Source organism: Toxotes jaculatrix, chromosome 24 (genome assembly GCF_017976425.1).
Source record: "Toxotes jaculatrix isolate fToxJac2 chromosome 24, fToxJac2.pri, whole genome shotgun sequence".
NCBI classification, from domain to species: domain Eukaryota; kingdom Metazoa; phylum Chordata; class Actinopteri; family Toxotidae; genus Toxotes; species Toxotes jaculatrix.
The window spans coordinates 193,655-217,957 of NC_054417.1; the positions used below are offsets into that span (position 1 = coordinate 193,655).

The window sequence follows — 24,303 nt, forward strand, 5'->3', positions numbered from 1 at the left end:
ATACAATTGTATGTTACAGTAATTTAATTATTATGAAAATATATTTTAAATTAAAACCAATAAAATGATTTTCTTTGATTTAAATGAAGTGAATCACCTGATAACTTCCTGCGTCCTTCAGCGTTTCACCTGAGTCTGAAATCAGTTTTAAATGTGATTAAAAACAAATCCCGAGATATAAACACAGGCACGTGCATAGCCCATCATCGATGCTTTTACTTTTAAAGTTACCACCGGAAGTCGTTAGATCCCAGTTTGATATTTTTACTGTACAAACACGTGACCCATCAGACTTTTGCAATGTTGCTTCCGGTCAAACAGTCCCGCTTTTATTTTGAAGGAGGACACACGTTTCCAGTGTCTGATTCACCGCATTTTAGCTTTACCACACACACACAGTGGACTGATCTTAGTGTGAAAGGATGAAAATGTCTCACAAAGGCTTGTCTTCTGTCTCTGTCCACTTTATGGACAGAGGCAGAAGACGTGTCAGTGTCCGGGTTAAATCTTTTTAAAGGGACAGTCCACATGAGGACAGGTGACATTTATCCCTTTACAAACCAACGTCCAGTTTACTTTTTCATTTGAATTAAAAACGTTTTTCTCACCAACGTTTTCTTTGGATTCTTCTGCTGCAGAAATCTGTCGATCAGGATCAGGATCAATAACTCAATCACAGAGCTGATCATTTGGTTTATTGACGAGAAGCCAAACACTGACACGTTCTTACCATCAATACAGCATTTCTTTTCAGCTTTCACCTATAATCAATAAATCAAAGCAACATTTGAATCTTCTCAACAATGTTTCCAAACATCAGATTATTGATTGTGATCAATAACATCCTGCCTACAGTCAGCTGACCATCGTTCAGCAGGAGGAAACCCTGTTTCTGCTCAAGTCCAGGAACAGTCTCATCTAAACTGTTTCCAGGAGCAGGTCCGTTTATTGATCACGTGATCAGAAGGACTGAAAACAATAAAACTAATCAATAAAGAAACAGATAAATGAAAGAGTAAAATACAGACTTTCCATTTTTCAGGATTAAATTCTTCATTATTACGTTTCAGGTCGTGAAAAAGTCAAAATGACGTTAAAGTCGTTGCTGAACTTAAACTGAAGTTTGTTCCTTTTCCTCGCGTGGCTTTGAATTTCGTTTCTGTCTCATACTAAACATTTGTGTGGAGTTAAGACGCTGAAGTTGTCTTTGCGTTCAGGGACGTCGTGGACTGTGAGATGTGGTTGAAAGCTCCAGAAAAAGTCAGTAAGAAGACTTTAACTGAGTGAAGCTTTTTGTAAATGGACCCAGAGCTTCACAGTTTTGAACTTTCACCCATTTTTAGTTTTGGTTATCTGATCATATTGGAACGGTTCTGATTTAGTCGGACAGGAATTCAATCTCTTTCACATCGAGTTTTTAAACTGCTGCTGGTTCTCCGGTTCTCCGGCTCAGTACATGTTGTTGTGCGACTTCCACTGAGCTCCGTTGGTTTCTGTGAGGAAAAAGAACAAAATAAATCCACATGATGAAACAAATGTCTGAGAGAACCTGAACAAAACAAAGGAATGTTTGGGTTCATAGTTTCTGACAAACACAAAGTCAGAAAAACAGCAAACAGGACGAGGAGGAGACATTCTGATGAATGGATGAAAACATGTTCAGGTCTGTGATGAGCGGCTGAACTGTGGCACAAATGGGTTCCACAGGAACAGCGTTCTGTTCTGGAGCTCAGGACACGTCACCAATCAGCTGTGAAACATCACTCAAAGGTTCTGAACTTTCAGGAACCACACTCAGCATCCTCTGTTCACACTGAGGGCTAGGGTTAGAACAAGGCCGCGAGCAACCAGAAGGAACGTCTACGAGTGAAAGGACAGAACGTCTACGAGTGAAAGGACGGAACGTCTACGAGTGAAAGGACGGAACGTCTACGAGTGAAAGGACGGAACGTCTACGAGTGAAAGGACGGAACGTCTACAGCGCAGACAGGAAATGTCACATCCCCAGTTTTCCTGTAGAACTGATCCTGATTCCTTCTCTGAGAAATCAAGAATTTCGTGAGTTTGTTTACAAAGGGATGAAGACACTCGTCTCTTCACGTTCTTCTGTGTAGAACCTTAGAAACAACAGAACATGTCTTTGTCTGAGTCACAGGTTTCAGTCTGTGATGATAATCTGATCTCAGGTCTTACTGGGAAAATCCTGCGTGGACTTTTTCCTCTGATGGGATCCAGAGACCTGTGGACACAGGAAACATGAGTCAGAATAACAAATCCAAGCTGAACGGGACTAACCCTGGACTCAAGCACAGACACGTCTCATCAGGTCTCATCAGGTCAAAGGTCGCGGTGTGATAATGAAATCTTGTATGTGACAGGATAAAAATCTCATCCTGATCAGATGATTTTCTCTGAAGGTGAGAAGATTCCGAGCTGAGTGGTTTCTCATGTTTGCTTTTCTAATTATTTAAGACGTTTTTTTCCTACAGAAAAACCGGAGACCAACAGACTGACCTTCTTCTTCGACCCTGCTGCGCTCAGAGCGGCGATCTTACTCTCGATGTCCGACACCTGCCGAGAGCAGACGGAAAAAGACGAGCATGAGTTTCAACCTCATGGACAGTAAAATGGAAGAATCCGAGAACCTTTGTCCTCTGATTCACAGACACTTGTCTCCTAATGACACCACAGTGAAAATCTGTCATTGTTTTTCATAACGGACAGAAACTGAACGACACTGTTCTGGTTCCGGTGCCAGTCTGGACTCACCTCGCTCTCGGTGCTCTGGACTCTGGCGGCGGTCAGCGCCACCACGTCCTCTAGCTCGGACAGCTCAGAGTCCGTGGTCCCTCCAAAGCGGTTCTTGGCGCTCTGCTCGAGTTTCCGAAGCTTCGTCTCCAGTTCGTACGACTGCCCGGCCGCAATGTACACCTGGGCAGGTCACAGGACAAACACACCTGTGTCACCTGAGAGGACGCCAACACAGCTTCAGACCAGTGATAAATACAGGGACGGGGCTGAGTATCACTGTCCGACAGACGGACACCGGTCCTCTGATGGCTTTGCTCCCTCTCAGGAGGACAGTGAGACAGCTGAGAGGACGTCCCGCCTCATTCAAAGACCTTTCTGCACAAGTTTTCCAGACTCATCACAAACAATCATTATTATTCTTATTATGATCACTGAGCCTTTAACACTGGGCCCTGCTTCAGAAAGCTGCTCCGGCTGGACTCAAACTGGAACCAGTCATGTGTGTTGGGATACTCAGCCCCGCGCTGGACAGACCGGAGACACAGCAGCCGGGGACATTCAAAGCCAGTCCAGACATTTCTGTCATGCTTCAGACGAGGTGGGGGGGTCGGCTTAGTCGGACCTTCAGACAGAGAGAGGTTAGGGGGAGAACGAGGCGTGCAGTTCATGTTGGAAGCTTACATTTTCCTCAAGTTCCCTGAAAGCATCATCTGCTTGCTTTACGTCAGTCCCTACTAAGTGGGACCTGTCGGTCGGCTCTGAGAGGCCGTACTCGACCATTGCGTTTTCTGTGGCATTAATGGTTCTCAGGACCTCAGTGGTGAGGTCACAGAGGGCGGCAGCAGTTGATCTCTGAAAGCCATGTAGAGGGACAGATGTTAGCAGCTGGAAAACTACATCTGATCCTGCAGCAGCTACCGGCCCAGACGCCAAGACACCACCGGAGTCTGGACGGGGTCTTCTCAGTCCGGTCTCAGTTCAGTTTCACAGCCAGGGACGTTGGACTTTCAGGTGTTTAATCTCATCCGTCTTACGTGGACCAGATGTCAGACTAACCCTGCTCAAAGCAGAGAATAACATCAAAACCTACATTTTAGCTTCATCGCACATCAGAGAGTTTTGGTGTTTGGTTAAATCTGGACACCGAAACACCGGATCACTCAGGTAAACACCCTGCAGACCTGGTCTCAGAGGTCTCTGGTCTCTGTGGGGGTCTCGGCGGTCCAGGCAGGTAGCTGCTGACCTTCACATTAACACAACCTGCTGAACCAGCAGGTTTTTAACAGAGGCAGGAAGCAGCCTGTTAGTCAGGAGGCGGAGTCATGCAGTCTGACCGTTTTAACATTAGTTCAACGTCACATTAGAAACGTTCAAACAACGTTAAAACCACAGAGCTCAAGAAACGAAGAGTCTTTTCCCAAAGGTTCCTCATCCGTTTCAGGAGGTCTCTGAAACGTGGAGGGTCCAGGTTTTGTCCTGGAATCAGACTGAGAACAGATCATCTCATGATCCACGTCTTCTCTTCTGGTCACGACTGAGGGAGACGTTCTCATCATGACACGTTCCTCGTCATGATGAGGTTCTTCGTACGGAGACAGAGGCTTAAACATAAAAACAATCATGAAATTCTTCTGGTTTGCTCAGAACAGAAACTCCTCCTGTGTGGACACTGATGGCGTCTGACCTTTTCTGTGGGGGTAAGCTGAGCCATGCTGTGGAAGCACTGACCGTTAACTCACTGCATCGCAAACGGGAACCTGGACATTTACACAGCATCACAGAACCTAAACGTTCAGGAAACCTGAACCCTGGGAGTCTGGATCCGGCTCAGAAACTCTCAGCCGGTTTCACAAACCTCCAGGTTCCCGCTTGCTGTAGCACAGACCCATAAATCAGCTCAGTGATGGACGGCGCCGTCCTGACCTCCATCCTACCTTCTGAGCCTCAGTAGGCATCTCGTCGCTGGACGAGCTGTGGAAGGCTTTGTCCTTCAGAGAGTCCAGAGTGACGGACGGGCCGCCCCTGGCGCCAGCTGGACCTTTACCCAGAGGGAAGGGCTTCTTCCCGACCTCGTCGTCCGACGACAGGCCCTTATCGCTCAGGTTTCCCGCCAGCTCGCTCAGCTTCCTTCTCAGCTTCTCCTCCTCGTTGTGACCTGACGGAGTCGATGCCTGAAGGAGGAAGCAGAGGAGCGGTGACAGTTTTTCAAAATAATACACAGCCTGCTGTCATTTCATTCTCTGTGAAGCGAGGCTGAGGTCCGGTCTCACCTCGTCGGCAGGCGTCATCTTTTCCTCCAGGCGGCTCAGCAGACTCTCGATGGCCGACATGCGTTTGCTCAGCTCGTTAATCTACAACATTTAAAGCAGAGAGTCTCAGAGGGTCGCCGCCGTCGTCACGGCGACTTGTTCAGTCTCTTGTTATCGTGACTAACATTTCCTGTGTTTTCAGCAGTGAAACATTTTCCAGTTTTAACTGGAACAAATTTCGACTTTTCAAAGAAGAAAGTTTCTGGTTATTCGTCCTGCTCGGCGTGTGACCGGGAACCGAACCGATCATCAGTATGAAAAATACACTGAGGCTAAGACTGAAGGATGATTGGCTGTCTGTTCTTACGGGCGGGGCTTGTCCCAGGTTCTCCTGGGAGGAGGCTCTGCTGTTTCTGCGGCGGTGGGGGGGTTGCTGGAACATGGGGGGGTATCTCTGGTATTCGTCCTCATCGGAGGTGTCGACGTACTGCTGCCGAGCCACCGACGAGCTGATCTTAGACAGAGAGCGAGTGCGGACCATCCTGCTCTCCCCATAGTCATCTGCTCACACACAGGTACGAACAGATGCAGGTAAACAAATGAGCACACGTGTAACATGTCTGTAAACATAAACAATATAATGAAGATGATCTTTAAGGAATTAAGCTGCAGTTCCACCAACAGGCAGCAGATGGACCCAGTACTCAGAGTACTGCAGTACAGTGTGTACTGACCAGGCCTCATGGCGTATCGGTCCAGACTCTTCCTGCGGTTCATCCGGTGGTTGTACAGGTCGTAGTCCACGTCGTTCCTGTAGCATCGATCCTCCTGCATCTGTGAGGGAGACAACGGTCACATGGAGACTCACACGAGGGGGGGGGGTTAACCTGTCAGGCTCAGGTGTGTGATTTACCTGGACGGACGGTCGTCGTGAGTGAGGGAAATATTCCTCAGAGTCAAAGTCCAGAGGATGAACCGACAGCAGGCGTTTACTCTTCCTCATCTGAGCAGAGGAGGAGAAGAAGGAGGAGGAGGAGTTAAATCTGCAGGCGTCACGTCTGATTCACATCATGAGATCTGAGGTCTTACCACTCTGTAACGCTGAGCCTCGGTGTCTCCGTGCTCGTCCTCGTTACCGTTGTACACGTCTGCAGTCACACACAGAAAACACGTCGTCATTATCCAAACACAGAACCAACAACTTCACTGAGACAGAGAGGAAACAGCTCGTTCTCTGTGGTGATGAAACCCGATGTTGACATGTAAACAAACGTGAGTCTGTTTCGTCTCCAAACAAACAAACATCAGCCTGAGAAACTCACGGCTGCACCTGAGTTTCCACCACAGAGACCTGAGCTGAAGGAAACGCGTTCAGCCGCCGCGTGTTCGACGGCCGAGCGTTTCATCGTGGACTCACGGCTCCGGACGTCCGGCATGCTCTGAGTGTCGTCGTCCCGACCGCCTGAGGGAGTCAACGCATTTTCATCAGACGTGTTCTCATGACATGTTTCTCAGTGCTGCAGGTGACACGCGTGACGATGACTCACCTTCCCCGTTCAGCCTCTTGTACAGAGACCTCATGACTTTGGCGCTGCCGAAACGTTTGAACCGGTTTCTGACGTTGTCATGGTACCAACCCAGAGTCCCCATCTTCAACACCCTGCACGCACACACACGCACACACACGCACACGCACACACACACACAGGACAAAGGGTTAATACACTTGAAGCTGTTTGAAAAACTCAGCTCTGAGTCACAGTCTACCTGTAACATCTCAGCTGAGTCCTCCAGGGGACAGTGAGTCCTGCAGGGGACAGTGAGTCCTGTGCTAACCCTTCACTGACACTGCAGTATAAGGAACAGGTGAGTGGGTTAGCCAGTGCTAACACTCTCTGACCCAGAGAGGCAAAGATCTGATTTTCGGTCTCACTGATCCTGAACAACACGTACCTGTCCTCTGCCTGTGTCCAGGTCACCTGGTCAGGCAGGTGGAGTCTCACCTGGTCATGCGGCAGTTGTCACACACCCAGCCGTGCTCCTTCTTGTTGTAGCGGCTGCAGGACTTGCAGGTGTACATGTGACAGTCCAAACACTGGCGCTTGCTGTTGACCAGGAACTTGAAGGGCTGCAGGCAGCGGATGCACAGCGAGTCGGACAGTCTGCTCTGAGAGCCCAGCAGCTCCCGCTTCGTGTCCTCCTTCTCGATCTTATTCTTCAGCTCGCTGCAGAAACAAGGAGGACAGGTAAGTCATGGGGTCTGGGTCCGAGTCGTAGGGACGTCTTCTGGACTGCATCATGAAATGACACCGATCAGACCTAAAGTCTGAAGAGTCTGGAGTCAGAAAGAGACCGTGCACAGCTTCAGGTCCACCCACCAGCTACAGGCTCACAGGCGAAGCTGGAAGGCCTGTGGATTACTGCTCTGAGGGTTAGACTGGGATCCTGGTGGATCCTGGTGGATCTGAGCCTCATTACAGCAGATCATGCTGTGAATAAACAGCGTGTTCTCAGCGTTTCATGTGACGCTGTCATTAAAGCGAAGGTCCACGTTAAACAGCCACATTCAGAGGACGTGATCACACCATGTCCTCTCACAGCAGAGACACAGAGAGAGACGTCATCAGACTGTGAGTTGGACTGACTCCATCGTTTCTGCGTCTGTCGTCGTTTCTTCAGTGAAAAACTTATTTGGATTATTTCTCTGCTTAAAACATTAAAACCAATTTATCACAGCAGCTTCCAGTGCTTACAGAGGACTCACTCACTCACTCACTCACTCACTCACTCACTCACTCGTTCATTCATTCATGCAGAGTGAAGATCATGTTATAGATCATCAGGGATCAGCCGACTGACGCAGCAGAGATTTTTCTGGATGAAAACCTTAAACCCAGCTGCTCCTGCCTCTGTGTGATTGGGAGTTTGCCCCCGGGGCTGCTGGGAGATGGAGTCTTCAGAGGAAACACAGTGAGTCTTTGTGAGTTTCCCGTTTTCAGCTGCAGACTCTCGTCCGTGTGACTGAGCCGTGATCGACCGAGACAACAAGGACGTCTTTCTGACTCACATTCCTCCAAAGCCCACATGAGTCCTCACGGAGTCTCAGAGACTCTGTTCACAGGTTTGAACCCAGAAACAGGGGGACACCTGGACAGGTGAGCTGAAGACACACTGAATGACCGAGATTTATTATTAGCATTATTAAAAACAGGTCGTACTGATCCAGGGTCTGTTTACATTCATTAAATATGAGAAAAAAATGTATGTTCATGTGTTTCCTGTGTGTGGTGTAAAAGACCACAGACAGATGGACAGACATACCCGAGTCTCTCCTCTTCTTTCTTTCGGAGGCTGAAGTCTCGTTGAATCACCTCCCACACGTGTTTGGCTTCTTCGTCCGTCAGACGGGAAAGATCCAGCTTTCGCTCCATGACGCTGAAAATCAGCATGAGACATGAAAGTTGAAGGATGTGCAGCTGTTCCTGTGACGCAGGGTTCCTCAGGGTTCCCCAGGGTTCCCCAGGGTTCCCCAGGGTTCCCCAGGGTTCTAATGTTGCTTCTGTACATCTTTACTAACAATAGTGAAGCAGAATGTTTAGAGAAATGTTCAGAGTCTGGTTTTTGCATCCAACGTTTTCCAACTAAAACTTTTTCACCACAACAACAGTTACTTCATAGAAGAGGCACACTGGAGACCTCAGACCAGTCAGACCAGTCAGACCAGTTTAATAAAGACAGGTATTTTATCAATAAAATGTCAGAGTCTGTTGCTGGTTGCTGAGTCAGTTGCTGGTTGCTGAGTTGGTCACCACACCCTGATGATGATGATTTTTTTTTTAACTCTCTTCATATTGTTGTAAAGCTTTCTTTCTTTCTTTTTATACATTTTCAACTTGCACTAAACTTATTTAATCTTATTTTATTTTATTCTGTGTTGTATATTTCTACACGTTGCACTGAAGAAGGAGATGCTTTCCATCTCGCTGTACATGTAAAAGATGTATAATGACAATAAAAGGCATTCTATTCTATTCTATTGTATTCTATGATGACGTTGTGTGTGAACTCGTGTGAAGTGAATGTTAAAGCTGTCTGCAGCAGGTTCCAGGCAGCGGCTGAATGAACTGATTTCACACAGAATAATTAAAAACAGAGAAACGCTCTCCACATTCACTGAGCTCCACTCAGTTTACCAATAACCAGGTTTAGATCAATCAGTTAATCAATGAGAAAACAAACTGACCGTCTCTGTGTCTCCGTCTCTGTGTCTTCGTCTCTGTGTCTTCAGGCTGGAGTGATGAAGCATCTGAGTCTGAACCCAGAGAATCAGCTGATCACATGATGAACACCCTCCTGACAAATACAATACACACTCTGACACAGTCTGACACACACTGACACACACTGACACACACTGACACACACACACACACACACACACACACACACAGGTGTAGTTACTGACTCTGACCACAGGGGGCGCTCTGCAGCCACAGCCTCTGATTTTCAGCTAAACTCACAGATCTGAGAGGAAAAATCCTTTTCACCTACAGAGAATCTGACCTCTGACCTCTGACCTGGATTCAAAGACAAATTCAAACTGGATTTTATTTTATTTTGAAATGATCTGGTCTGGACAGAAAAGAAAAAGTGAAATCACCTTTTTTTTAAAAAGCGTAGTCAGCTGACATCTGATCACGTGACCTCAGATCTACACACTCGCTGCTGATGTCCTCACATGTACAGTAAAGTTCTCTGACCTGTCTGAGTTCAGGTGGTTGGATTTCATCCAGGGGACGTCCTTGTCCACGTCCTCGCCCAACTTGACAAAACAAAGAAAAATAAGAAAAAACTAAATAAGTCAAATCAAAAAGATCACGACTCAACAAATAAATACAGCACGACAACAAACCATGTTTACAACATGTCAAATACATGAATTATACAGGTGTGTGTGTGTGTGTGTTTGTAGGTGTCAGTAGGACAGTGCAGACATATGAAGTGCGTCCTTCATCGGTCTGAGACACAAACTAAACTGGAGCCTTTTTGTTGGACACAGACCAGAGGACAGGGGTTCTGTTTCTCACATCAGTCTGTCTCAGTCTATTTCAGTGTCTCTGGCCTGTAGCTGGTTTCTGGGGGACTTCAGTCAGCTGCTGGGGTCAGAGGTCGGATCCAGTTTCTACTTTCCTTTGTCATGTGGTCTATTTAAAGACCGAGATTCTGGGTCCATGATCTCAGCCACACTCTGAGACAGACTCCACGGCCCGAGTCCACACTCTGAGACAGAGCTGTCTCACGGCTGAGACAGAGCCCACGGCCTGAGTCCACACTCTGAGACGACCTCCTCTGTAAATGTCAGCAGAAAACACCAACCAATCAGATGTCAGCGTTTATCTGAGGCACTTCACAGTTTTATCAAACAGTGAGCGAGACCTGATGAGACTCAGGCCCCGTCCCTTTCCCAGCATGCCTCAGTCCAGCTGGGTCACTCAGTGAAACATAACCTAACACATCTATTCCTGTCCTCTCAGCGCTCGGTATAAATAGCCTCAATTTACACCAACAGACAACTAAACAAGGCCAGGAGGCGTTCACTGACCTCAGTAAAAATAGGAAAACGTGTGCTGCTAAATACAGACTGAGGCTGGAAAAGTCCCTGAGAACAGAAATAAAACTTTATTCACACCTTCAGAAGACAAAAGAAACAAAACATCCTGTTTTTCTCCGTTTGTTTTTGTGTGTTTTATGTTCTGGAAGAGGAAATGACGAGAACAATACATACAATCAAATAAAACTTTATTCAAATACATACAATCAAATAAAACTTTATTCACACATTTCAAAGTTACAGCAGAGTCTGAAGTTTGCAGTTCAAGTTTTCAGTTTCACAAAGAGACGAAAAAGGATAAATAAAAAGTGTCGTCCGGACTTTGTCCAAACTCGAGTGACGACAAAAACATTCCAAATACAAAAGTATAAAAAGTCAAAAACAAAATGTTTCATTTTGTACGAGTAAAAAAAAAAAAACAAAAAAAACAAAACTTCACCAGAAAATTGCACAACTCCGTTTCTTTGTCCACAAACACCTGAAGTTTCTGAAGCAGCAGCTTCCTTTGACCAGACGTCGTCCAGTCAAAGTCTTTCCTTACTTTTACTTTCTGTCGGCCTCCTGGTCTTCCTCCAAGCATAAAACTATTACATGTCACTGTTTTTGTTCTCTGTTGGCGTTTTGGTCGTCCTCCGCCCAGGATCAGTCCTACAAGTCTTTTCTTCTGCTTTTACTTTGTCAGGTGCATGGTCTTCCAGACGCCACGATGTCGGAGGAAGACCAGGACCCCGGACGAGAGAGAGGAGGCCAGAAAACTGTTTGTTTCCTTACCTCCTTTCAGCCACCTGGTCTTCCTCCCACACAGAACAGTCTGATCAAAGTCCTTCCTTACTGTTGTTACTCACTGTTGTTACTCTCTGTTGTTACTCCTAGTCTTCCTCCCCGTCGTCCTGTCTGAAGTCCATGCCAGCGAGCAGGACTTCCACCTCCTCCGTGTCCAGGCACAGGTGCTCCATGCTCTCGTAGCCCGGCTCGGGCCTCTGCAGCTGGCCTCCTCTGGCTGCCTGCTGGGCCTCCTCCTGCAGCTGTTTGGCGGTGAGGAGGAACTCGGCGACGCCGCAGCACTGCACGCTCTGCTTCAGCTTCTCCTGCAGCTGGGCGCTGAGCTGCAGCTGCTGCTTGTACTGCTCGGCGAGCGCTCTGAGGGCGGACAGTTTGTCCCGCTCCTCCTGGCTGATGCGCTCCAGCAGCTGGCCCTTCCTCTCCTCCAGGATGGCGTACAGCAGGTCGAAGCTCTCGCCCAGTCGCCTCCTCTGCAGCTCCCCGTTGTCCTGGATCAGCTTGCAGGTGTCGTCCATCTGCGACATCACAGCTTGGACGCAGCTGTTTCCCGCGGCCAGCATCTCCACGGCGGCTCGGAGCTCGTTCTTCTGGCTCTGGTAGACGGCGTGCAGCGGCGACACCTCGCAGTCTTTGTGCTGACCGAACACCTTGCACATGGAGCAGGTGGGCGTCTGGCAGGTGACGCAGTAGATGTTGATGCGTTCGTCCTCGTGCTCCTTACACTTGGGCTCCTTGGTGTCTTTGTCCTTCAAGGGGGGGTCCTCGCTGTCGCCCCCCTGGCTCTCTTGCTGCTGCTTGTAGATGTCGATGATGTTCTCCACCAGCAGGTTCCTCTGGAGCCCGTACACCCCGTGGCGGTCTAGGACCACCTCGAAGCGGCAGGTGGGGCATCGGAAGGTCCCTCCTGAGAAGTGGTAGGGGTTCCTGGACTCGTAGAGGTCGTTGGCACAGCCCCGACACAGGTTGTGCTGGCAGGGCAGGATCACCACAGGCTTGGTGAACATGTCCAGGCAGATGGGACAGCTCAGCTGCTTCTCCAGACTGTCCATGGCGCTGACCGGACGAACCACCTGACCCGTCTGAATGTCCATTTTCTTCTTCTTCTGTCCTTCTCTGTGGTTTATTTTTATCTGCCGCCGTCAGAAGCTCCTCAGCCTTTATACCCCCGAGCAAAGGACAGCTGCCCCCCCCAGCCCCCAGCCCCCAGCCCCCAGCCCCCAGCCCCCAGCCGGCTGTTTGTCAAACTGATTCGGAGAAAATAGACTCCCAGCAGCCCCTCCTGCTGCTGCACATGCCTTACTGAGGCCCAGACGCCCCCGGTCACCCCCACCCCAACACCACCAGGCCTTTCCTGTGAGAACAAGCACACCCTCTCCTCACCCTCCCCCTCACCCCCTCACCCCCCCACACCCCAGGCTGCAGAAACCAACAACAACATATTGCATGAAGCCTGTTGACACGTGGACGTGTCCCCTCTGATGAACAAATGAATGAACAAATATTTCTGGTTGTTTTCTGATTTTCTCCTCAGGCCTTTTTATCCCAGTTTCTGTTTAAACTTTCACAAACTTCACAAACAATCAACAGTTTTATAAAAAAAACAACAGAAAACACTGAAAACTGAACAAAGACCAGAGAAAACATGCAGCTGGAGGCTGACGGGATGTTTGTCCATTTGACTAAACAGAAAATAAAACTTTAAACGAATCAAACACCAAACGTCAGCTCGACCTTTGACCCCAAACGCTCCCTATGTGTGTGTTTAACTGTGTGTGTGTTACACAACAGCAGCACTCAGTGAAGTAAACAGTCCGTCATGTGACAGCTGAACAGCAGCTTCTGGAACAAACACGCAACTTCATGGAAACGTGTGACAGTTTCCACATGCAGCAACAACACAGCAATGTGGGCAGCAACATGAACAATAAGTGTATTACACAACATCGAAGCAACAATGGAGCAATGTGTTCAGCAATGAGAGCAACAGAGTAGTGTGTTCAGCAGCATCAGAGCAACACAAGCAACAGGTGGAGCAACAAAGCATGTTCAGCAACTTGCTCAGCAACATCAGAGCAATGTATAAATGTACAGCAACCTGCTGACCTGGCTCCTCCTCTTCCTGTCCATGCTGTCCCACATCCTGGACCTCAGATCCACCTCAGCACCTTGACTCTGGGTAAGACGTAGTGGACAGGGGCTTTGGAGACATGAGACAAAACACAGCAGTTCAGTGTTTGGATGAGTTTGCTGCCCTCCGGTGGTGAATGAGGAGAATCACCGTTTTATTATTTCTGATGAATTTGACTTTTCTTTTTTAACAGTTTTTTTTAAACAGACGACGACACTTTCTGTGTTTAATCAGCCTGATGAATAGATGGATAGGTGGATGGGTGGATGGGTGAATGGGTGGGTGGATGGGTGGATGGTTAAACAAAGTCCACTCATTCACTGGTTCAGGTTTAAAGGCCATGAAACTCATTCATTCATCCTCAGCTCCACACAGACAACAACACAATAACCCTGTCACAGCTCTGCACTGTAACACACTGTAAAAGGTGACTTCTCACCGTGCAGCTCATTCTTTGCTTCTGTCTGAGTTTTTCTGGACAACGACAGCGTCTCTTCTTCTTCTTCTTCTGTAAATTAGAAACTCAGCAAAACTTCTGACGTGAAACTGAATGTGAGAAACATCTGAAGCTTAATTTGTTAAAGATTAAACAAAAATGAAATTCAATTTATTTATAATTAAAACTTTAAATGAACTACGAGCTGCAATTAATTTAAAAAAACATTAATTTCATGTAGTTATTGTTTAAAATTAAAGTTATTCATTGTTATTTAATGTGTTTAATCATTTTCAATAAAACTCCAGCTGAACATCAGCACATGAGACGAGTGTGAGCAGCTCACAGAACTTTATTCCAACGTTTCCTCAATCACGACTCCACACAGACGTTCCACACACGTTCCACACACGTTCCACACACGTTCCACACACGTTCCACACACGTTCCACACAGACCAGAGACCATAGAAAAATGTTCACATTTCAGTGACATGATCCCACAGGAGCATCACAGAGTGTATGGAGTTCCATCTGTGTCCCAGGTGTGACTCACCTGTCTGCTGACTCACCTCACTCCTTCAATATGTTTGATTGATCACTTGTTGTTTACAGGAAAAACAAATGGTTTTACTTCTGTCACTTCCTGTTGTTGTTTCACTCACATACAGAAAACACTTGAGTTTAAATGTAAAGATTTCACCTGACTGAAAATCAAACCAATTATTGAGTGAATGAATATAAGGCGTGTTTTGTTTACAGCCACGTCTTGTTGTTGTTTGTTGACTAATTCGTGAGTAAACAGTCAAACCTCCTGTGAGGTTTTTCTGGCAGTGACGCAGATGTGACTCCGTACCTCGTCTCTGTTGATGTCTCGCCGTGATGATCACTTCACCGACACATCAGTGACGAGCTTCTGGGAGGCGGGGCTACTGTGACACGTGACACCACTGAGGGGCGGGGCAGTCCACTGTTACACCCTTTGGTTGTCAGTCAGTTTTTAGACCCTCTAACCCTCAGGAGGAGGTCTCAGGCGGCTCGGCCGGGTCGGTTCTGTCCGACACAACAGCGCTGGTTCCCTCCGGCTCCACCGGGCTGGATTTGGCGAGCGGCGGCACAGTGACGACGGGGCTATCGCAGACTCGCCGGTTGAGCTGGACCATGGTGGTCTTCGAGGGCATGGAGGAGTGTCCGTTCTCTGTCAGGTGGTGTTTACAGTGGAAGAGGATCAGGAAACAGCGATAAAACTGAGGAGCAGAAACAACAACGTCAACAAATCAGCAACAACAAACAACAACAAACTGTGACAGAGGCGACGCAAACAAACATCCCCAGTCCTTCTGACACCTGACCACAGGTGTGTATCACCTGTTTGTTCATGAGGATGTAGATGACCGGGTTGATGACGGTGCTGCTCTTGGCGAGGATGGACGGGACGACGCTGGCGACGGGGCTGATGAGTCCCGGCCGGCCAAAGGTGGCCATCATGGCGACGACGCCATACGGCATCCAGCAGAACAGGTAACACACCACCGTGGTGACAACCATGAACAGGATGTGGAACTCTCTGCGACGAGCCGCCGTCCGTCTGATACGACCCACCTGTCAGACACAACACAGGGAACCAGGACAGAACAGCTGATCGCTTACTGTTTCCACAATAAACAAACAGAATCATCAGAGTGTGCTCCGATAAACAAACACACAAAACTCACACTCACATCCAGAGAAGAAGAGTGAGAGGAACCTCAGAGAGAACACACACACAGGTTAATGAAAACCAGCTCGGTGGTCCTGGGTCACATGTCTCTGCAGCTCTGCGTGTCTCAGGTGTTGAATCTGAGGAATGTGAGTTTAATCATGTGACTGTCGACTGACGCTTCACTGACCCCCGACACACAGAGAGTCTTTACCCTGAGTCTGGACTCACAGGTTTTCATCAGGAGCTCAGACAGTGAATCCATTTAAATGATCTCTGACACCAACACTCTGAACTTTGGACAGAGGGAGCTGGACTCAGCGAGCCCACGTCTTAGTTTCCTGTTGTCAAACACACACACACACCTGAACATGTTGATGACAGCTATTGATCCACAGTTATCAGAGGATCGATTCCAGGTGATTACAGGACGTCACCTGAACCTTCAGTGTGTTACCTGCTCTAAGCTTCCTGAGAACAGACCAGAGACACTTTCAGGTGTGTTTCCCTGTCTCTGATTGGCCGATGACCCACCTGTTTGACAGCGTAGAGCAGACGTCCGTAGCAGTAGACCATGACGAGGACGGGGAGACCGAGACAGAAGACGAACAGACAGACGATGTAGGAGTGAGAGCGAGATGATCTCTCCGTCCACGTCACCGAGCAGCTGGTCCCCGCCCCCTCCAGACCATAGCTGCTCCAGCCCAGCAGGGGGGGCACCGTCCACACCACCGAGTACAGCCACGACCCCCCCACCGCCAGCAGGGGCCGCCTGTAGTCCGGGGCCCGCTTGTTGTAAACCATCAGGGTGCTGTAGCGGTCGTAGGACAGGACGGACAGGGACATCAGAGATACGATACCTGAAAAGACACATTCAGGTTAAAATGTTTTCTGATGCTTTAAACCTGCAGCTCCACGTTTACCTGAGACTAAGCAAACACCTGACAGACAGACATGAAACTTTATTTAAATCAAGAAACTTTTCATTTCATGTGAAGTTTATATTCACACACACACACACACACACCTGCAGCTCGCGCCTCAGCAGCCACTCACCGAAGCAGGAGTTGACGAAGCCGTACCACATGCAGCCGTGTCGGCCGTACAACCAGCGGCTCCGCAGGCTGGAGGCGAAGCTGAGCGTCGTGCCGCAGAGGCAGACCAGCATGTCGCTGACGCTGATGTTGAGCAGCAGCATGTTGACGGGGGTCCGCAGAGTCTTGAACCTGCAGAACAGAACCAGGACCAGCAGGTTGTTGAGGAAGCCGAACACCATGATGGAGCCCAGAAACACCGACACCACGCGGTGACCGCTGCGCGACAGCCGCTCCTGCGGCGTGTCGTTCCAGCCCTGCTCCAGAGAGGCCAGCGGCTCGCTCAGGTTGGAGGTCAGGTTGATGCCGCTCACCTCAGAGAACATGTCGGGATGTCGGTCGCGCGCTGCGCCAACTGTTGGTGCGTAAGTGATGGGCTCGGTTTTTACGCGCGGCGCCGCGCGGCGCGTGAGGATCTGTCCGTGAGAACTGAAAACACTGAGAACTTTGTGGGTCTTCACATCCTGAGCGGTCCTGGACTCAGACTGCAGCTACTGGAGGAGAAGCGTCCGGCAGCGACGCGCTGCGCTGCGGACGAGTCCGACCGCCGCTCCCTGTTCCATCATCAGCCGGAGCAGCGGCTCCGCGCGGCGCACAGAAGTTCACGTGTGAGCAAATAATCCGGTGAGAGTCGGACCAGCTGCCGGTCCTCCTCCCGAAGATCCCGATCCGATTTCCCTCACCGCTCTCTCTGAACTCAGATCTGATGCGTTTCCTCCGCATCCGGACGCACTGACGCGCCGCTCCGCCGCGCCGCCGTTAAATGTCCTCCACACTGTAAGAAGTGACGGGCCGGTGAGCGGGACTTTAACCACAGACTATTTCCAGATGCGGATCTGCGGAGTTCGGATGTGAAGAAGCAAACAGATCATCATTATTTATTACTGATGCTTTTCACGTTTAGATTCAGCGGCTGAAAAAACGAATGAGCATTAAATCATATTTATTTATTTATTTACTTTTCTTTAAATAAAAAACATTGATTCTTTGTTTTACATTAATTCCGTTAATCCTCATTAAACCGTGTGAAACCTGATCCCAGCTGAGATCAGATGAATGTGCAGGAAACTCACGTGCACCTGTCAGTCCTCGTCCTCCAGGACCGCTGACGGTCTCAGGACTGAAGGGGGACACCTGGGTCCAGATCTGATGGGTCTGATGCTGCAGGCGGCGACAGCTGCGGTGTCCAGATGGAGCTCCTGGGGGACGTCGGCCATGTTGACTGTCAGTCCCTAACGCTAACGCACAAACAGCCATGTTTTATTATAACAATATTTATAACAAGCTCCAACTCCAACACTGCCAAAACAACTTAGAAATGAAAGTTATCAGAAATTAAATAAATGTACTCTATATACATAAAAGTGCAACAGGTGGACAGGTGAGGTATGACAGGATGCTGCGACATCACGTGTTGCTGGGCAGAAACATTTGGAGACTTCGACTTTTTTCAGTGGAGGTTTTGAATGATTTCAGCTGTGATTTGATCTGAAGAACCTCGAGTATGGCTCCTGAATGTGACTGAGAGCTGTTTCACAGTGAGCAGACGTTGGACGAAGCTGCAGAGACTCGCTCTGAGGACAGATGATGGTCAAACTGTGCAGGACATAAGGACAGACTGAGTGGATGTGAAGCCTGAAGCTCAGGGTCTGTTTGTTTACTGTCAGACGTGGAAGGATTTCTTCTTCTTGTCTCCTCTAAGTCTCACAATAACACAGAGTGTTGAGTTTCATCGCGTTATTGAATCTTTCTTTCCTCATCCTGTCGCCTCAAACTTTCCTCTTCATCCTGGAGATCACGTTTCCTGTGACATCACCTCCTGAAAGTCAAACCTCAGGGTCGTGTTTTCTCCTTCGCTGTCAGCCGAGCATCAGGTTTTTACTTTTCATCATTTACCCTGAAGACAAACTGACAGAAGATCCGACAGCTGTGATCTGATGCAGATGTTTCTGCCTCAGGACGTTTCAGACGTTCAGAGGACGGATGATTTTCTAATTTTGTCATTTCCACATCAACTTCACAGCAGTGCTCTAAGAAAATGGAACCACGCTGTTCTGTTGGGAAAAGAAAAGGTTGCTATCGACAACCAGGTGATAATTTATCATTCTGACGTCGAGCTGACGACACATCACCTGGAGACCAGAGGCCACTTCCTGTCACCTTTGCCCTGCAGCTCGACTGAAAACTGAGCTGCAGGTCCCAGGTTTGAGAAGGAGCTTTGGGATTGTCGGTGTTGGACCTGGTCACACGTGGACTGAGCTCAGCCTGGACCAGGGGCCCCCTGATCCCCTGGCTCCTGGATCTGTGCCCTGAAGGTCTGCTCACTGATCCAGACCTAGGTCCCGTTCCCTCACTGAGACCGGAGGACCAGACTAATCTGATGTGAACACGTTCATGTGTTTGTGAAATAAGCGACATGAAGATGAAGTTCGGTTTCATCTGCTTTCCTGGAGGTTTTCACCGACAGCCAATCGGATCAACAGCCTCAGAGTCCAGAGTCCAGCAGTGGGACATACAAGGTGTGAACGGTCCACACATGGACACAGCAGATGTTCGAACGTCCGCTGCGTCCATGTGTGGACTAATGCACTCAAACATGTGAAGCACAAACTGAAAATAGAGAAGTGGAATGAAAAGTGTTCACAGAGTGAAATCAGAAGCCGTTCAGTGTCTTCGTCTTCCTCTTAGTGTCTTCGTCTTCCTCTCAGTGTCTTTGTCTTCGCTGGTTTCCCATGATTCTCTTCAGCGTTTTTATCCCCTGCAGCCTTTCACTGCTTCTGTTCTCTGGTTTCAGCAGGCGACACATTACATCATCAGTCAGTCACAGCGTCCGGCCGCTGATGTCATCTCATTAATCAATCAATAATCAAAAATCGATAATAACCGTAGCTGACGTTGGCTCCGTGTCTGTAGGAGGCGACGTCCCCGATCAGAGGAACGACCATTGGTCCATCAGGTAGAACAGGCCTGTCAACAACAGGAAGCATCGTTTATTCCTGACCCTTCAACATAAACATTTTAGAAAATAAATTAAAATCTTCTGATTGTTGTTTTTTTTTCTTTACAGGCAGAAAAAGACAAACTGAATCATTCACAGTGACTGTTACTAACAACTACTGATACAACAGCTTCATGTAAAAGTAAAAAAAGAGAAACAAACAATAAGCTACAAACAGCAGAAACGTGCGGCTCACTGAGCTGAGGCCTGGAGCAGATCTGGTCAGCTCTGATCAGGAGTTCTGGATCTGCTGGTTCTGGTTCTGTTGATGAACATGAACAGAAAGTCGTTCCACCTGCTGGTTTAATGAGCCCCCGTTTAATCCATGTAATCTGATTCCTTAGTCACCTGTCCTCCATGTTGTTCCTCCTGGGCCTCCGTAGTCTGTTCAGGAGCCCGCTGGCCTGACTGGGGGCCTCCATCCCTGCTGCCTCATGGGGCCCCTTCTGCCTGATCTCTGACCTACAATACAGCAAGAGTTAGAGTGGATTTTCAGAATAAAAGCTGCAGTGAGTGTGAAGGCTGCAGTGAGTGTGAAGGTCAGAATAACTGCAGCGTCCCTCTGGCTTCATCATCATCATCATCAGCTGTGGATCTAAATACAGATGTTGCCAGCTGAGGCGTCACTCATCACTCTCAGCAGGAAGTGTGAAAACCTCCGCAGGCTGATCTGAGAGCAGCTCTGACTCCTCGACTTTCACTCGACTTTGGTTCTTTCAGCTGCAGCCACAAAAGAAAAGAGAAGAACCAGGAAGTGGAAAAGGAACAAGGTTCATCTGATCTGTGTCCAAGTCGGCCATCAAGACAGAACAGGACTTCCTGACCCACATGGACCCACTTCCATCAGAACCTCCAGCTCTGTACGACAATAACTCCTGGTTCCACAGTCAGTGAGGGGCCGGGGGGTCAGGACGCCCCTGGACCAGAGCCACAGAACCACCACAGAGACAAGCTGGGTCTGTGGTCTCAGGCCCTGTGCAGCAGGGCTTGGGGGTCTTTGGTCTCAGTACAAGTCCACGTCTGGATCCCGGTGAGCTGACAAACGTCTCCTGACAGGAACAGTTAGCACTGATGACATTTAGGACTTTTCAGGACCTGCAGACCCCCGTGGACTAAACACCTGTGGTGTGAGACTGTCCTGCCACAGCAGCAGAGACAGGTGTAGGTCTGTGTGTGGAGGACAGGTTGTGTTTGGTCTGAGCAGCTTTACGGCGTGTGAGAAAGAGAAGAAGAAGAAATATAGAAACGTGTCTCACCGTCATGTCTGTTGAGCAGCTGCTGGACTTGTCCTCCTGGTGGACTTCCTGGCACACTGTAGCTGTGGGATTTCAGCTGATCACAGATCTGCTCTGAACCTTTCGTGTAATTTGTGAGGACGGCGATTGTCCCGTCAGACAGGCCAGTGCTAACGGACGTGCAGGAGCTTTAAGCACACGTGTGAAACTGCAGCTCAGCATGTGTTGTATTAATAATCAGGTAGCGTCAGCTGCTTCCCAGCAGGACGTCTTCTTCTGTCTCTGGTGTGAAATCTTTCCCTGCAGCAAACTGAACGCTTTCCTAGAAAAATCTAAACTTATTAAAATGCTTACAACACAGCACAGCGTACAACAGAGATCATAATGTTGCTGCTGTGTTTTAAACATGACTGTTTCAGATAGAGAGGTTTGAGGTGGAGCTGCAGGGTTGGGTGGAGTTGTGGGGGGAAAATTTATTTCTAGCCTGTTATTTAACTGTGAACTCATTATTATTTCATATTGATAAAATATATTGAAACTTTATACATATAACGTATATTAAAACATTATTATTAATGATAACCATCAAAATGATAATAATAATATATTAAAATGTTTAATATTTAATATTTACGGCTTTCACCGCTGCCTCCATCCACTATCCACTCACAGTTACAGCAGCACACAAACCACAGCAGCCGCTGACTGACGGAGCTGCTCTGTCCATGCAATGTCGGACTTTTTAAACAGAGAAATGAGACCAAATAAAATTGTAGCCTAGTATTCACACAATAAACGGACTCTGAGAGCACGGAACACACCGCAACAGCGTTCCTAACATTAGCTGCTCCGGTCCTCTGTCTGTATCAGCAGCGACCAGAGACCGGCAATGAAGTCATAAGCTAACGGCTAAATATGCTAATACATGCTAATTAGCGCAAACATCCAGGTAAAATAGTGAGAAATTTACTTACCGAAAAAACTATAACACAGACTCCTTCGACCGTCGGTTAGTACAGTCTACACTACAACAAGCCATACTGTCACAGAAACCTGTCCGAACAATGGCAAACAAACACGGACACTGCAGAGGTAGCCGGAGGCCTCTGGTTGTAGCCGCCTAGCTCAGCCGATGCTTTAGCAAAGAGCTAACTGCCAGTGCCTGTCTATGGGGTTGTCACTCAACGTAACCACGCCCTAATTTATGTAAGAATTTTAAGCCTAAATAACACTAAAACGGTTGTGGTACAAAAAAATTCACCCCCCACAGTGTTCACGGAGGTGGAAACTATCAATAGAGACCAAAAACAAAAAATGTACCAGGCTGTAAATCTGTTTTTTAGCCTGTAAAGTTGGCTATTTTAACATAGGGGTCAATGGAGAATTGCTCACTTCTGGAGCCAGCCCTCAGCGGCAGCCGAGGAACTGCAGCAATATTTTTACTTGATTTTCATTATACTATACTTTTATTTTGTTTTCACTTCACTTATTTATTTTAGATTTTTTTTTTCTCTTACTACACACTCTATGTGCAATTTTCCTCTTTTCTTCATTTCCAAATGGTAGTTGTAAGTAACAGTAAGAAAAGTTAATAAACGCAGAAGTGATCCTCACTGCTGAAACCTACAACTGCCCCCTTGTTCACTCCCAGTCCAGGAGCACTGCACTGCAGCACAAGTACACAGGTGAAGTCCTCTCAGCTCCATGATTAAATCTCAGGTTAACGTTCTCTCTTACTTTAATGAGGTCTGCAGCTGGATTCAGGTTCTGTGTCGGAACCGGATCAGTCCATCCATCCTCTGCTCCCCTGTGACGTCAGAGAAACATAAACACGCAGCAGTTCAACACCAACAGGAAACTGGTGATCAGGTAACACACTGACACCTGGTGGCCACAGGTGAGCAGCACGTGCCTCCACACTGCGAGGCCACAGAGTGAAACAAACCTGAGCGACTGAATGAATGAATGAATGAATGAAGGTGCATGAGTTCACCAACCTGTCACACTGAGCAGGTGAACTCCTCACTGAAGGTCAGCACAGGTACGACATACACCTGCCGCTAATCAGAACTGATGACATCAGCAGGAAGCTGGGGGCTGGTCACAGTTTGAATAATCATCAACCAGACACGCACTGTAAAAAATCTCTGTGAGGAAGAGAGGGCAGTGGGAGTACACTGAACAGGAAGTCAAAAATTATGACCAAGGATCACTGTAAACACTGAGCACTGGTGAGAAAAAATAAAAACCAGTGGATGTACTGTAAAATCACCAACCAGTGACCAACTGAATGCACTGTAAAAAAAAAAAAAAAAAAAAAAAAAAAAAAAGGAAAAAGGAAGCAGTATGAAAAGACAAAAGTCGAGGCTCAGACTCTTCAGTGCAGTCAGGAGACAAACAACCAACCTGAAAACCTGTGGAGTCGTCGAACACCTTGAGCCTCGTGGACAAAGACACTGTCCAACCTCCTTTCAAAGAACACAGACAGCCACAGAACCATTTTCACTGTCTTTGTCTTTTCAAACTGTGGCAGCATTGTAACTTGAACTGAATCAGTTCAGTCGTCCTCAGATAAAGAGATAAAGACAAAACACTGATATTCACACTGATGCTTTTACTGTGAAAAGATAAAATTAATAACAGAATCTTAAAAAGTAAAAGTCACCAACATTTGATCCTGTAATAATCACAGCTTCAGTCTGGAAGAGGAAAAGAGTTTAACGAATAAACTGCTTTAATACATGAAAGTGTGTGTGAGAGACTGAGACAGACATGGACAGACTGCACTATCTGTGAGACAGTTTCTCTAACAGGAGGAGACTCTCTGCTACACTCAACACAGAGACGCTGAGGAACCAGACGACCAGAACCCTAACCCAGGATACAGAGGTTCAGTGAAAGTGGAGTTGAAGGTGTAGAGGTGAATCAGTGAGTCAGAGGAGACTCTGTAGAAGGACAGAGAGCCAGCAGGACAGTCCACATACACTGCTACTCTGTCAGAGACAGAGGAGGAGGAGGAGGAGGAGGACAACGAGGACGAAGAGACAGTTGTCACTGTGTTATTGTGCCAAACAGAGTAACCATAAACATCAGGGCAGTACAGACTCCAGGACTGATCGTTCCTTCCAAACAAAAAGTCGTTTGTGTTTCCTTTTCTACTGATTCCTCTGTAACTCACTGATAAATAAACCTCTCCTCTCCACTCGACCTCCCAGTAACAGCGACCAGTCAGACCATTACTACACAGCAGCTGAGGACACTCGTCAAATCTGTCTGCATGATCAGGATATGACTGATCCTCCTCCACGTGTGTCGCCTTC

The 24,303-nt window shown here is 47.9% G+C and overlaps 3 protein-coding genes across 7 annotated transcripts; all 3 read right to left on the bottom strand.

Annotated features, from left to right (window-relative positions):
• Positions 1 to 710: 710 nt before the first annotated feature.
• mlpha (melanophilin a) lies at positions 711 to 10,100 on the bottom strand. Of its 4 annotated transcripts, XM_041032489.1 has the most exons (19): positions 10,062 to 10,100; positions 9,761 to 9,822; positions 9,521 to 9,577; positions 9,244 to 9,374; positions 8,322 to 8,435; positions 7,004 to 7,225; positions 6,548 to 6,660; positions 6,418 to 6,462; positions 6,090 to 6,148; positions 5,914 to 6,003; positions 5,735 to 5,834; positions 5,368 to 5,561; positions 5,022 to 5,102; positions 4,686 to 4,922; positions 3,433 to 3,603; positions 2,770 to 2,931; positions 2,515 to 2,571; positions 2,194 to 2,239; positions 711 to 1,493 (listed from the first exon to the last, which is right to left on the bottom strand). In XM_041032489.1, the coding sequence occupies exons 5-19, from the start codon at positions 8,429 to 8,431 to the stop codon at positions 1,450 to 1,452; spliced, it is 1,731 nt and encodes a 576-aa protein (XP_040888423.1). In that variant the 5' UTR covers positions 8,432 to 8,435; positions 9,244 to 9,374; positions 9,521 to 9,577; positions 9,761 to 9,822; positions 10,062 to 10,100; the 3' UTR covers positions 711 to 1,449. The 4 variants fall into 4 exon arrangements, with proteins under 4 accessions (XP_040888423.1, XP_040888424.1, XP_040888422.1 ...); XM_041032490.1 differs by lacking the exon at positions 9,521 to 9,577 and having other exon boundaries at positions 10,062 to 10,071; XM_041032488.1 differs by lacking the exons at positions 9,521 to 9,577; positions 10,062 to 10,100 and having other exon boundaries at positions 9,761 to 9,887.
• A 712-nt stretch (positions 10,101 to 10,812) lies between these two features.
• Positions 10,813 to 12,538, bottom strand: LOC121178021 (E3 ubiquitin-protein ligase TRIM63-like). Its single transcript, XM_041032494.1, has one exon. It carries the CDS (start codon positions 12,483 to 12,485, stop codon positions 11,481 to 11,483), a length of 1,005 nt encoding a protein of 334 aa, XP_040888428.1. The 5' UTR covers positions 12,486 to 12,538; the 3' UTR covers positions 10,813 to 11,480.
• Positions 12,539 to 14,961: 2,423 nt separating this feature from the next.
• Positions 14,962 to 23,468, bottom strand: LOC121178020 (opsin-3-like). 2 transcript variants are annotated; one of them, XM_041032492.1, is made up of 12 exons: positions 23,390 to 23,468; positions 22,981 to 23,130; positions 22,721 to 22,790; positions 21,005 to 21,052; positions 20,097 to 20,205; positions 19,925 to 20,010; positions 19,635 to 19,717; positions 17,824 to 17,988; positions 16,713 to 17,586; positions 16,191 to 16,516; positions 15,326 to 15,559; positions 14,962 to 15,204 (listed from the first exon to the last, which is right to left on the bottom strand). In XM_041032492.1, exons 9-12 carry the CDS (start codon positions 17,074 to 17,076, stop codon positions 14,974 to 14,976), a joined length of 1,155 nt encoding a protein of 384 aa, XP_040888426.1. In that variant the 5' UTR covers positions 17,077 to 17,586; positions 17,824 to 17,988; positions 19,635 to 19,717; positions 19,925 to 20,010; positions 20,097 to 20,205; positions 21,005 to 21,052; positions 22,721 to 22,790; positions 22,981 to 23,130; positions 23,390 to 23,468; the 3' UTR covers positions 14,962 to 14,973. The 2 variants fall into 2 exon arrangements, with proteins under 2 accessions (XP_040888426.1, XP_040888427.1); XM_041032493.1 differs by lacking the exons at positions 20,097 to 20,205; positions 21,005 to 21,052; positions 22,721 to 22,790; positions 22,981 to 23,130; positions 23,390 to 23,468 and having other exon boundaries at positions 19,925 to 20,033.
• Between the last annotated feature and the right edge of the window lie 835 nt (positions 23,469 to 24,303).

Bases quoted from the DNA above. Each gene is read 5' to 3' on its own strand.
- mlpha (XM_041032489.1), bottom strand. From the start codon at position 8,431: ATGGAGCGAAAGCTGGATCTTTCCCGTCTGACGGACGAAGAAGCCAAA. The intron at 7,226-8,321 runs GTATGTCTGTCC...TTGTTTCTGCAG, and splicing joins AAAGAAGAGGAGAGACTCGG to CGAGCTGAAGAATAAGATCG. The intron at 5,562-5,734 runs GTCAGTACACAC...GTGTGTGAGCAG, and splicing joins CCGATACGCCATGAGGCCTG to ATGACTATGGGGAGAGCAGG.
- LOC121178021 (XM_041032494.1), bottom strand. From the start codon at position 12,485: ATGGACATTCAGACGGGTCAGGTGGTTCGTCCGGTCAGCGCCATGGAC.
- LOC121178020 (XM_041032492.1), bottom strand. From the start codon at position 17,076: ATGTTCTCTGAGGTGAGCGGCATCAACCTGACCTCCAACCTGAGCGAG. The intron at 15,560-16,190 runs GTGGGTCATCGG...TGTGTCTGACAG, and splicing joins TGCTCTACGCTGTCAAACAG to GTGGGTCGTATCAGACGGAC. The intron at 15,205-15,325 runs GTGATACACACC...TCTGCTCCTCAG, and splicing joins ACATCCTCATGAACAAACAG to TTTTATCGCTGTTTCCTGAT.